Genomic DNA, 12,556 nt, shown 5'->3' on the forward strand with positions numbered 1-12,556 from the left:
AGTAAAAAAGTAGTAAAAATTATTTAACGCGAAATTCGATAAAATGAATGGAATATTACATGTAATGTCATTTGTAAATTTGCAAATGTAATCTAAATAGCATAAAAAACAAGTTTCTCTATATTTTTCTTTATTCTAAAAAAATGTATTATTCGATTATTAGTTCATTAATTATTTAACAAAATTGTTCAATATATTAATGCATTTCTTTATAAATAAAAGGGATGGAATGACTAATCGCAACATACGAAAAACATGAATTGTATATTATATTTGACTGAATATATAAAGGTCTTAAATGTATAAATGTATATAATCTTTCACTGAAATTTTTATCCGACATAAATTAACTTAGATCTAAGTTTCTGTGGCGAACCTTCGAGGCAGTTAGGATTACAATTATTAATACAAATTTCTCGATTCGGAGGTTCGTCAGTCCTAAAAGTCTTATTTAATTTTATATTTTAATTAAATAGCATTTTCGCGCACTCTCCGATCATTATCCGGTTAACGAACGTTGGAGGTAAGAATTGCCGAACGATAAGTTCAGTCTTTTTTATTTTTTCTCCAACAAACAGAACACGCTTTTTATATTTTTTTTTCACATTAATACAAAATTATAAAAAGTTATAATACAGTCTTCCTTCAAATATTTTTATTCTACGTTTTCCCTAATCGCTCTGCGTTATTATTCATTATCTCGATTTAAAATAGGCATTAATTTTGCAAAGTTTATCGTCAGATCAATGTCGAATCGAGTGACAATAATTTAGCGTTTTTTAAGGATGTATGTTCTACGTCCTATACACACACACACACACACACACACACACACACACACACAAATAACATATGATTTACACATGAACGCCGATACTTTTCTGTTTAACGTCGCTGAGTGTTAATTGATATTAAATCTCCGTTATTTAGGTTTTCAAGATCAAGAAATATTAAGGATATGATTAAAAAAATAGCAAACGTTTGAAAAATTTATCGTAGTAAACTAATCTCTCTTATTAGGGGAGTAGTAAAATTATGTTTATATTAAAACTTTATGAATATTCGCAATGTGCGCATGACATAAGAAAGCCATAAACATTATAATTAATTCATTTTTGTGTTCTCCGATACATATCAGCGCTAAGCGTTCCACAATTAAGCTATGCCAATCAATATATTTATATATTTATATATATATGTATATATAGTACAATCGCAGTAATAAATTAGTAGTAATAAATTAGTTTTCGATTAAAAAACGAGACCCCAAAGATTTACAGGTAAAAGATACACATGTAGTTATTATAAAATATACAAATTGAATACCTTTTTGTTAACAGTCAATATTTACTATCCGGGTTTTGGCATACGATATGACGATTATAAAAATTGCTTTAAAAAACATCTTAAAACACACATTCGCAAAACACACACGCTCGCACATTTTTTCTTTCACGCTTCCTCTCTCATTTTTGCTTATTACAATATATATTCGATTGCGCGTGCTCGCATCTTTTTGAACAATTCTGTAAAGATTATTTGAAAACATGAGATATGCCTTATATAGAGCATAACAATATTCCATACAATATTATACTCTTTGGACAGAGCATGCATAATTAAACATTTGTTTTAATGTAGATACCAATATCCGTTGATATTGTATTCTGTAAGTTTATTTCTTCTTTTTTTGTTTATGAAATAGAATTATCTTTTTTTCTCTCTCTTTCTTTCTCTTCGTTTTTCTTATATATAACTTATGAATAAACGTATAAATTATACATATATTCTCACTCTAGTATGATGTTTTAATGAATATCTTTTTGTAAAAATAATCAAGAATAAATCTTAAAAATTTTATTCTATTGTTGCACGACTATAGTAATCATAAATGGGGAATCATGTCAGAGCACGATATCCGATTCTATGTCCTGCCTATGTAAGTATTAAATTATTTTATATGTATGTGTAAAACATTATCAGCACATACTATTAAAATGGCAGTATAAAATACGTCATTAACAATAAATAAATGCATGTATATGACAGTTAATTAATTAAGTCTTGTAGTTAGCTTTTATATTCCTTTTCCATTTGATACTACCCAAAAGGAGTTCCAATAATGTCGTGAGAAAGCATACCGTATGTTTTCCGAAATATTCGACAATATAAAATTCGTGTATATTTGTAAAAATAAATAAATGTACATACATATGGTAAGGATTAGTGTTGCAGCAGCTTCTTGTATTTAGTCTGTTCGTTCGATATATTTAAAGAAGTATCCAATATTTTATCATTACTAACGATTTATTACGACAAATATACGAAAAACATACACATTCGTCGCAAAGTCATTCATTTCGATACTCTCGTTTCAGTTGTGACTTTACTGGGATCGGGTAACCTGACGACTAATTGTGCACCATTTTGTAACGGTCTTGGACCATTGAGCGCAATCGGTTTGGGCACACCTGTCTGAGGTGCTATTGCAGGTAAAACTTTCTTCGCGCCGCTCAACTTAGGCGAGCAACACTGTTTATCGTCGTAGACGTCATTTAGATTGACATTTGTAGTAGGATTCTGATAATTAGACGTTCTTATCGGCGTTCCGTGCTCCATATTAAAACCGCAATTTAGTCTCTGCTCGACGCAGTTAGAATTTGGAAAAGTATTCACTGCCGGTAGCATTTTTATTGCGTTACTGTGATCATTGAGATTGCAAATGACCGTTGGCTCAGTGCCTGTTTTTTGATCGCTTTTGTATATGGGCGCTGATAATTGTGTTGAGTTGGTCTTATTCGTGCTCTTATGGCTGCTGCCAGAGTAACTGGTAATAGATTCGTTGCAGAAATCACTCAAATAGGTTCGATTTATATACCAATTATGCAGTCGGTGGTGAATCTCCGGAAACTGCGGCCTGCGATTTGCTACCTCGTGCCAACACTCAATCATTAGACTGTAAATCATTGTCGGACAGTCTTCCGGACATGGCAACAGTTGCCGTGAGCGAATCATGTCTATTACTTCCTGATTGTTATATCCGTAATATGGCTAAAGAGAAAAATAAAATATACAAATTGAAAGGAAAAATTTTGAAACTGACATATATTACTTTTCATTCGAGATGGTTACTTAAACTTTACCTGCAAACCATAGCTGTATATTTCCCAGAGTACAACTCCGAAACTCCATACATCTGATTCGGTAGTGAATTTTCCATAAAGAATTGACTCGGGTGGCATCCATCGAACAGGTAATAGACTCTTGGATTGTACTCTATAGTAGTCGCTGCTGTATATATCTCGTGATAAGCCAAAATCTGAGATTTTTACTGTTAAATCATCGCCCACTAGACAATTTCTCGCTGCCAAATCGCGATGGACGTAATGATGACTAGCTAAATATTCCATACCTAAAGGAAATGAATAATTATCATAAGATATATGACAAGGTTATGATAATCTGATTGTATAAATAGAATAAAGCATAATAAAATATATCAATACTTACCAGAAGCAATTTGTAAAGCAATTTGCAAAAACTCTGGTTGCTCTAGAATTTTTCCACTACTGTTGTTTAATGGAACATCCGATCTCGGGGAATGACAAATTAGATATTCGTGCAAATCTCCTTGCGTCATATATTCAAAGAGCATGCACATTGGTTCTCCTTTCAATATCACGCCAAGCAAACAAATAATATTTTGATGTTGCAAGTCTGTCATGAGTTCTACTTCTCTTTTAAAATCACTTTGAGTCTTCGGAGTCGCATTCTCCTTTAATGTTTTTACTGCTACGTAAATAGGTGGCTCGCATTTATTTCCAGTTTGCAACTCACCCTTGTAAACTTTTCCTAGAGAAAAGAGAGATATTTTATATTAATTTAAAGTATATTGTTTATCAAATTCAAATGATAAAAATTAAATAATTTTAATTTTTCATTTTTTATTCTTACCAAAAGCACCTTCGCCCAACTCTTGCAAGAGCACGATATTATTTGTAGTAAATTGGCGTATCCTATTATTAGATGTTCTACTACTGCCACTGCTTAAGGTGCCAGTGCCTGGTGTTATGTTACCAGGTCCTGCCAAGAGAGAACTCATTTCCATAGGCTGTGTCGTACTTCTCCTTCCGTCATATATATTCTTATCACATTGGATACCGGTTAATATCTGTTAAAACCAGAGGATATTTTAACAATGCATCTCAGTTATAAATTATAAAAATATATCAGTACACTCTTTCTCTCTCTTACTTTATTTGATGGTAAATGATTCATTTGTCTTCTGGATTTTCTACTTCTGTAGCAGCAGCAATAACAGATTAATATAATAACAAAACCCCCTGTTAGCACAAAACCAACGACTGCATAAATCCATAAATTCTCAACTAGAACAAACATTCATTAAGTCATATCAAGCTCATATATGATAGATGACAGATATATTTATCATGTATATATATATACACGCAATAAATACTATAATTATATATTATAAATACTTACCACATTTAGGTATATTGCAAAACTCCTTTTGCATCCTGTTATTGACATCGACATAACACCATGGTTGAATTTCTTTTCCACCAGGATTTCGACAGTAAGAATGACGTCCAGCTAATTCAGGATAATCAGATATTGGGAGATTAAAGTGATGAGCCCATCGTAAACACGGCCTTCCACTAACGCTCGTTTTTACAGTTCCCCGATAGGATTTTCCACTACCCCAATAGCAGTAGTCATCTGCAAGAAATACATTAAAAAGTATTATTCTTGATACATTTTGTATATATACATACATACATTTATAATATCAATACTATTTATACAAAACAAGTATAATGCGTACTCTCTTGCACATTGTTTGCCGCGGACAATCCGAGTGTTAAACAATCGCGAGCCTCTGTCGTCCCATCCAGCGGTAAGTCAGAACATTCAACCAAAGGCACTTGATGCCCGATTAACGGATGCCTCTTTGCTATCGCGTATTCCTTTCTGCACAATTCATTTTCCAACATTTCGCATTCTTCTCGACATATCCTTCGTAATTTACGATTGATCTCGTTTCTGCTAGATGCTCGATGCTGCGCGTCCCCATAACTTTGATTAATTATCTTTTTGTTGCTAGATTTTCCATTTTCGTTAGGCATCAAGTCAAACACCGGATTTAATGTGGGACTACGTTTCTTGTGAATACCGCGCAGTCTTGCAAAATCGCCCGTATTGTCGTGATCTCCATCATCAAAAAGAACATCTTGCCTGGAGTTCAGGAGGTTGAAAAGCTGTGTACTCGCTTCTGTGTTTTTTGATTTCTGAGTATTAGATGTCGCATCGCGACATATCGGAAAGGCGGAATAGCAAAGAGATGGTTTCGCATACCCTTCGCAATTTGACGAAAGCTCACTGTATCATAAAATAATTAAGAAATTTTAGTTTTTCTTCCTTCATTTAATATATGATTCATATTAATATTATCTTGTATATTTTATAAAGTTTTATTTCAATATATATTTTAACACTTAATATAACAACGTACTTTGAGAAATTGATAACTTGAAAAGCCTTCATTAATTTCTCCTCGAGCATTTTCTGTGTCATGGGATATATAATATAAACTGATTGGTTTCCTACAAATTGTGCACAAGTTTTTCCCATATACACCTGTAGAAATTTAATTGTCTTGTAACTTCTTCAATACTTCAAATATATATTTTTTAAGTTACATATATTTATTTTTATATTTAAGTACAAACCTCACAAGTTCCTTTGTGATTGTCCTTTCTGTTTGAAATTGAACTTGATATTTCATGAATATTTATATTAGGAGGGAATTGTATATTGCCATTAGTAAGGCCGCTGATTGTATTAAGATCCATGGTGCTGGACTGCGAGCTGGTTGGCTGTGGGCTCGGCGAAAGTATACTGAATGGATTTACAGATGCTAACTGAGAGATATGAGGTGTAGACATTCCATTCCCTGAGATGCCTAACATATCTCCATTTCCCATACTGTAATAATAAAGAAACAAATAATTTTACATATTATTTATTCATTAATATCCACTATGCAATGATAAATATTAATATTAATATTTATGACTTTTTAACTCAAATTCTTCACAAAATGTTGTTTTTAATAAATTAAAGAAAAAATATGTTAATAACTAAAACAACAATGATTATTCATGACATTTTTATGTGATGATTCGAAACAAAATAATCGTGTTTATTTCAAAACATAACCTTCAATTTACAAGTTAATTTTTAAGAATTATTAAGAAGTATTTATTGTAACAATAAAACAACATGAAAAAAATCGGTTGCTATCGAGCTATCAGTTGTTTAATGAATGATATCAGGCTTGAGCTTGAAAAACAAAATTATCTAAAAAATATATATATATTCTTCTGGCATATAACCTCGCAACGATAAAGCTACCCTCGTATTACCTCGTCTTCGTTGTGTTTCTGGAGTTATTTACGGCTCGTACAAAAATACATGTATTTTGTAACAATGCTAGGTACAAGAGTAGCTTCATAATTCAGAAATTAATTATCAAAACATTTGGTTTAACGTATAAGAGTTAGTGTCAGTTGACATCACACCCGGTGTCAACCATTTGTAAACTGACGTTGGTTGAGGTTGAAGGTTGCATATTGTATATTTGATTTCTCAATAGATGTCGCCACATGATTTTTTCAAGACGAAGCAAATACATATTTGAAATTAGTTTAATTGCGCGCGTCGATCAGCGAGGTCTCGAATTCTTTCCTCTTCAACCGAAAGTATTAAAAAAATGACGAAACTGAATAAGTGGTGAGTAATTAATATCAGTAAGGCTTTTCAATAGAATGAATAGTAAGTGAAATGATATAAAAATATAAGGCTCTCGCATAAGAATGAGAAACTGAAAATCGCAGTTTAATAGTTGAAACCTGTTGTTAACGTTGGCCATTTTCTTCATTATGTACATAATTTACTGTAACGGTTAATATTTTTTAGAAAGAAAAGAGAGACATTTTATCCGAAATAAAATGTATAGGTATCTCAAGAATTACTCCTTTCTTAGTATATTATATATTTGTTTTCGGATTAAAAGTAATTTAAATATGCTGATACACTCCGTGATAAAAGTGCATATGTTATTTCCTCGAATAGTTTATTAAGTCACATTATGATGCAAACATTTAATATTTTATTGAGTCACGCAAACAAAAATTTTTTTATTTTAGATCAAAATCAATTATTATTTACCCGTCGATGAAACCTGAACCAGATATTGCTGTAGAAAATCTGTCGGTGCCTGATGGCTGTCCTATAGGGTGTCCAGGATGCATAGGAGCTGCACACAAAAATAGTAAGTCATAAAATCATATTTCACACAAATAACGCAAATATAAAATGTTTTATTAAAGTCTATTATATATTATATATTATATTCTATATTTATATATATAATAAATCTCTACTATATATTATATATAATCCATATTTAATCAAAACTCTCTTTTTTCTAAATAAAAGAATTTATGCAAAAAAGTACTGTACAATACATAAAATACTATAAATGCATTATAATTTACTTCATTATTCATTTTTCTTATTGTTAAATTTTTTCTATAAAAAAAGAAGTATTAGAAATAAAGAAATTGTCAGAAAATTATCATTTTATTTATGTGTATCACGGTTTATTTTTATCTATGAACTTTGTTTTCTTCAGAGTAAACTTGATTTAAAAAATATTTTAAAAATATATAAAAGTATCACTCTTTAGAAATGGATGCTGGCTTCTTATTAGCAAAATTAAAAAAAAAAAAAGATTTAATATTTTCAAAAATATTTTACGATTGCTGAAAGAGAAAAATACAAAATGCTGAGAAAGAAAATTAATTCTATAGTAATCAATCCTTCTCTGTGTTTTTTTAAGAACTTTGGAAACAAGACGATGTACATGAAAGAGTGTATCACAATATATATCATGCATTTTTTATATATTAAATAATTAATAATGATTAATTTTTAAGTGCTTATATACTAAGAATACTTGTGTTCTTAATCTGTATCATTTCCGGATAATGTAATATGATACTGAATATTTTTACATATATTTTATAATCGTTTTATGCTCTGCAAAGCAATTTTTCTACGTCGTCCACTTTTCTATGAATACGAAACGCTGGCTAAAGATTTACCGAGATCTTTCAGTCTTTCCCGCGGCAAGACTCGACAGCTCGGAGAGCACTAACACGTGTGCAATTACGATCCGTCAAAAAAAAGACGCAACATCAAACGCCTCTGTTTGAAGAGAAGCAATTTCGTGAAGCAATCGTTTGGGCTTATTATAGGCGAAGCGATTTTCAGGGGTCTCGTGTTCGCTTTCTCTATGTTATCAAGGATTTGCACAGTTTTTTATACCCTCTTTCTCTTTTCTGCCTGTACAGAACAGCATAAAGCAAATAATATCGGAAATCTGAATCTACCCCTCGAGAGCTCGCACGCGAGAGCTTCGACTTATTTCTTGTTCGACATGTGAATCCTTGAATCGCTTTCGGCACGAGGGGAGGCCCGTGATATCCTTAAGAAGCTGCCGATCGCACTTTTACGTGTTCTTTAATTTCACTAATAAGAAGCCAGCATATGTTCCTAAAGAGCGATGCTTTTATATTCTTTTCTTGATTTTTCTTAAATCAACTTAATGACGGAAAAAATAAGATATTCGAGATACAAAGTAATATTTTTCTGACAATTTCTTTATTTCATATATTCATATCTTCTTTACTCATATTACTTTCATATCTTCTTTCTTTAAAGAAAAAAAGTCTAAAAGAAATTATAATGAATGGTGAAATTATAATGCATTTATAGCATTTTATATATTGTACACTTCTTTTTCATATGAACTCTTTCATTTAAAAAAAATATTTTGACATTTAAATAATACACTATAATGCGTTGTATCAAATAATATGTTAAATAATGCCATATTGCTTGAATTATATCTATATATTATGTTAATAATATTACATAATAATAAAACTATTCTAAAATTAAAATCATACATATATAATTTCGGAACGCGTCAGCGACATTAATTTTTATGTTTGATTGTATGTATACTCCTAACCGTGACAATAGAAATAAAATTTTCGATCGAGGATAATTAATTGCTTCCTAAATTTATCTTTTTCGTTATGCGGGTGCGATTCAGTGCAATGATAAATTCGCGGGTGCGTATGCAAGCGCTGCGGTTACGCGAGAAGCATACACAATGAGAGACGAGAGCGAATCTACCAAAGTCGTATGCACAATATTACAACGCGATGCAACGACTTGCGCGTGAGGCGGCCCACGGTATTATGTATCTCGAACAGGAAGTGGAAAAGATAAGGCGGCTTCGGGCTTGTGATCATTAATATTCCCCGCCTACTCGTGGAACAGCTCGCATCCCTACGATCTCAATGGCGGTGACACCGTTTTACAGGACAGTCGTATCGGATATTCAGGAGCTCTTATAATAATGATGATAAAGCACTATAAGATCTTGAAACATTTTTTTCCTCGCGAATTTAAAACTCTTCAATTTAATTAACGTTTCAAAAATATAAAAAAAAATAATTAATAAAATTTTATTTTCTGTTTAATTTTATAAATAAATTTTAATATATTAATATATATTTTTTGGCGTTTATTTATATTAAAATATTTAATGTTGTGAATTAGAAAATTATAATAAAATATAACATTCAAGAATTTTTGATAAAAAATATATGTATCGTTTTAGCATCGTTATACATATAAATTTTCTAAAAGATTTAATATATATATATATATATATATATATATATATATATATATATATATATATATATTAAATGCTCGTGTTTTATTTAATATAAGTATACATGTGTACTTATATGTATGTGTATAGGAGGATATCAAGAGTTTATTCCACGTGTTATTATATTTCTGATCTATATAATTAAATGTCTCAGAGGACAATGCTCTATTACGTTTTATTGAAGGGGATAAATTTTGTCGTAATTAGCATTCTCGTCACATTCTAATAGCTGCATGTATTGTGTCACGCCTAACGTGACATATTTATAAATTGACCTTTACTACTAACGACAACTTTTCAGAGTGAAACAATAATGAACGCAACTTTTACAAAAAAGAAAAAGCATTAAAACAAAAAAAAAATATAATTATTTATATTTTAATATATCATATTTATCATATAAAATAAATTTTAATTTACAGTCTTCTCATTATAAAACTGCATTATAAAATTAAGTAATTAATATCTCAAAAGACGATAAATGTGATTCTAAGAAAGTTAATCTTTACACACTCTTATATATGTCAGTTCTTTAATTAAGATTATGACTCACAGTACGTATAAATCATATTTATTAGAAACGCTTTCGTAGACGAGCGTGTACGTACTGATAGTCGCCCGCGGGACCGCACACGTACGCTCGCATGTTCGTATGCTGTAGTCAATAAGAGAGGTCATTGATCATTGGTCAAGCAAGATTAATGATGTCCGTGCACGTGCACCACTCTCGTGTAAGGCGTGTGCGTAGAAATCGGGAACCGGCAAGTGAACTAAAAGCGAATTTCAACAGTCACTCTAGACTTCCTCTGTGAATCGCTAAAGTAAGACATCGATAACGATTGACTGTTACAGGCTTATCAACTCTTGCTCTTGCCATTTACTGTAAACTCAGTATATCTCTTGTGCAAAATGGAAAAAAAAATTATTAGATAAAAGTTTAAAAGAACAACTCTTTTTTTTATCTTTTATTATTTATTATTAGTTTTTTAAATATAATTAACATTTTAAAAAATTCAAAAATCTTTTGGAATTAAACTTTAAGGACAGCAGACAAAGAAATGTTATTCTTTTATTTTATTTTAAGTAGATTTGGTTTTAATTTTGTGTTAGCTTTTAGTCATAAAAATATCTATTTAATTTTAAAATTTGTAACAAATGCTTCATTTAACATTTTATTTAAAAAAATAAGAAATTTTTTTTTCAGATTCGTAGAAAAGATTGCATAAAAGTATAGTCTCGCTGAATAACAATAAATATAAAAATATCAAATATTAAACAGAAATAGAATTTTCTTTAATAAAAAAATCACTAAAGAATGTAATTTAATAAAAAAATCACTAAAGAATGAACTACGTACTCTTCAATGAAGAAAATTTAAAAATTCTAAAAACATAGTGTTTTAAATGACAGATAAAGATGACAATAAGATTTTATTAGATGAAAATAATAAGAAACATCGCGATTAAGATCGATACGCTCCATTGGCGTGAATCGGAAAGGAAGTAAATGTGATTGCATGCGTTTACCATGTCGCGATTATGCAACGCTTATGCAAATGGTAGCAAATCGCGCAAGCTCTCAGAGGCACTCTTAAAAACGACGGCGAGAGACGTATTATGTAGCCAGAGTAAAACGATGATGAAATAAGCTATTAAGTCACGAGGCTCGGCGTAACATTACCAGAAGCAACGTAATCTCGTCTAACGTCGTGCAATGAAATGTAATAGCGGTTGTAGTGTATCGCCTTATTTCGTATGCGGTCAGATATTACGTTGTATCGGTGGACCTTCATGTGACAGCAAATCATCTTGTGACATTTCGAATCTTTTTAAAACGTTTGTCCATTTTTATGTTTCCCGTATGAAAATGGATTGTGGCGATATCATCAGCAATATCTGACCATTCGAGAGACGAGCAAAAATAACATAGACTAAAAAATAAATAAACTTTTTTAGTTCGTTGCAATCATTTTGCAGTTAGAAATATATAATTTTTTTTTTTTAATTTACTATGCATAGTAAATTAAAAAAAAATAATTATATATTTCTAACTGTTGCAATCATTTTGCAGTTAGAAATATATAATTTTTTTTTTTTAATTTACTATGCATAGTAAATTAAAAAAAAATAATTATATATTTCTAACTGCAAAATGATTGCAACGAACTAAAAAAAGTTTATTTATTTTTTAATCTATGCTATAGTAAATTAAGAAAAAATAACTTTTTAATTAATATAAATATTAGGAATGTGTGTAGTTTTTTCTTCATATTTGAAGAATAAAATCTCACAGAAATAATTCTTGACATTACGAAAGACGATATTGTACACCAAATGGCAAAAAACAATTATCTCTATTTACATAGTTGTACTAAATATAAATGCATTCATTTTTAATTTTACACACAAAGCGTCCTCGCGGGAGGTCGAGTTTACACGAGCAACGTCGTTATTCAGGCTCTCTATCGTCCTTGTAAATTATCAGTGGAACGTTCGCGCCGCACGCTACCCTGAGGGGTCACGTATGCGGCCCCCGGGGCCCGTGGCCGGGGACAACAGTCGGCGACGTCAACCGTGCACGCACACAGTGAGTAGGAAAAAAAAGGGAGAGAGAACGAACGTTTGTCTTTGATAATCAACGGATGTCCCATCTATCTTGCTCGAAAGGGTCAACATTTTTCCGGGCGCGAAACTCGCGGTCGCTGGCCTCGACCAGTGC

General features: G+C 31.1%; 1 protein-coding gene across 4 annotated transcripts in view; it reads right to left on the minus strand.

Moving 5' to 3' along the window:
- Positions 1–245: 245 nt before the first annotated feature.
- Positions 246–12,556, minus strand: part of Ror (tyrosine-protein kinase transmembrane receptor Ror) — a 237,202-nt gene continuing 224,891 nt past the window's right edge. For 3 of the 4 annotated variants that reach the window (XM_072903493.1, XM_072903495.1, XM_072903494.1), the window contains 10 exons: positions 7,255–7,342; positions 5,754–6,009; positions 5,537–5,661; positions 4,850–5,403; positions 4,507–4,743; positions 4,255–4,388; positions 3,955–4,171; positions 3,511–3,852; positions 3,144–3,412; positions 246–3,051 (listed from right to left, as the gene is read on the minus strand). In XM_072903493.1, coding sequence (XP_072759594.1) covers positions 2,356–3,051; positions 3,144–3,412; positions 3,511–3,852; positions 3,955–4,171; positions 4,255–4,388; positions 4,507–4,743; positions 4,850–5,403; positions 5,537–5,661; positions 5,754–6,009; positions 7,255–7,342 — 2,918 coding nt within the window. In that variant the 3' untranslated portion in view covers positions 246–2,355. Of the gene's footprint in view, positions 3,052–3,143; positions 3,413–3,510; positions 3,853–3,954; positions 4,172–4,254; positions 4,389–4,506; positions 4,744–4,849; positions 5,404–5,536; positions 5,662–5,753; positions 6,010–6,449; positions 6,638–7,254; positions 7,343–12,556 lie in introns of those variants that run through there. The other variant, XM_072903496.1, reaches the window with a different exon arrangement.

Source organism: Anoplolepis gracilipes, chromosome 12 (genome assembly GCF_047496725.1).
Source record: "Anoplolepis gracilipes chromosome 12, ASM4749672v1, whole genome shotgun sequence".
Taxonomy (NCBI): domain Eukaryota; kingdom Metazoa; phylum Arthropoda; class Insecta; order Hymenoptera; family Formicidae; genus Anoplolepis; species Anoplolepis gracilipes.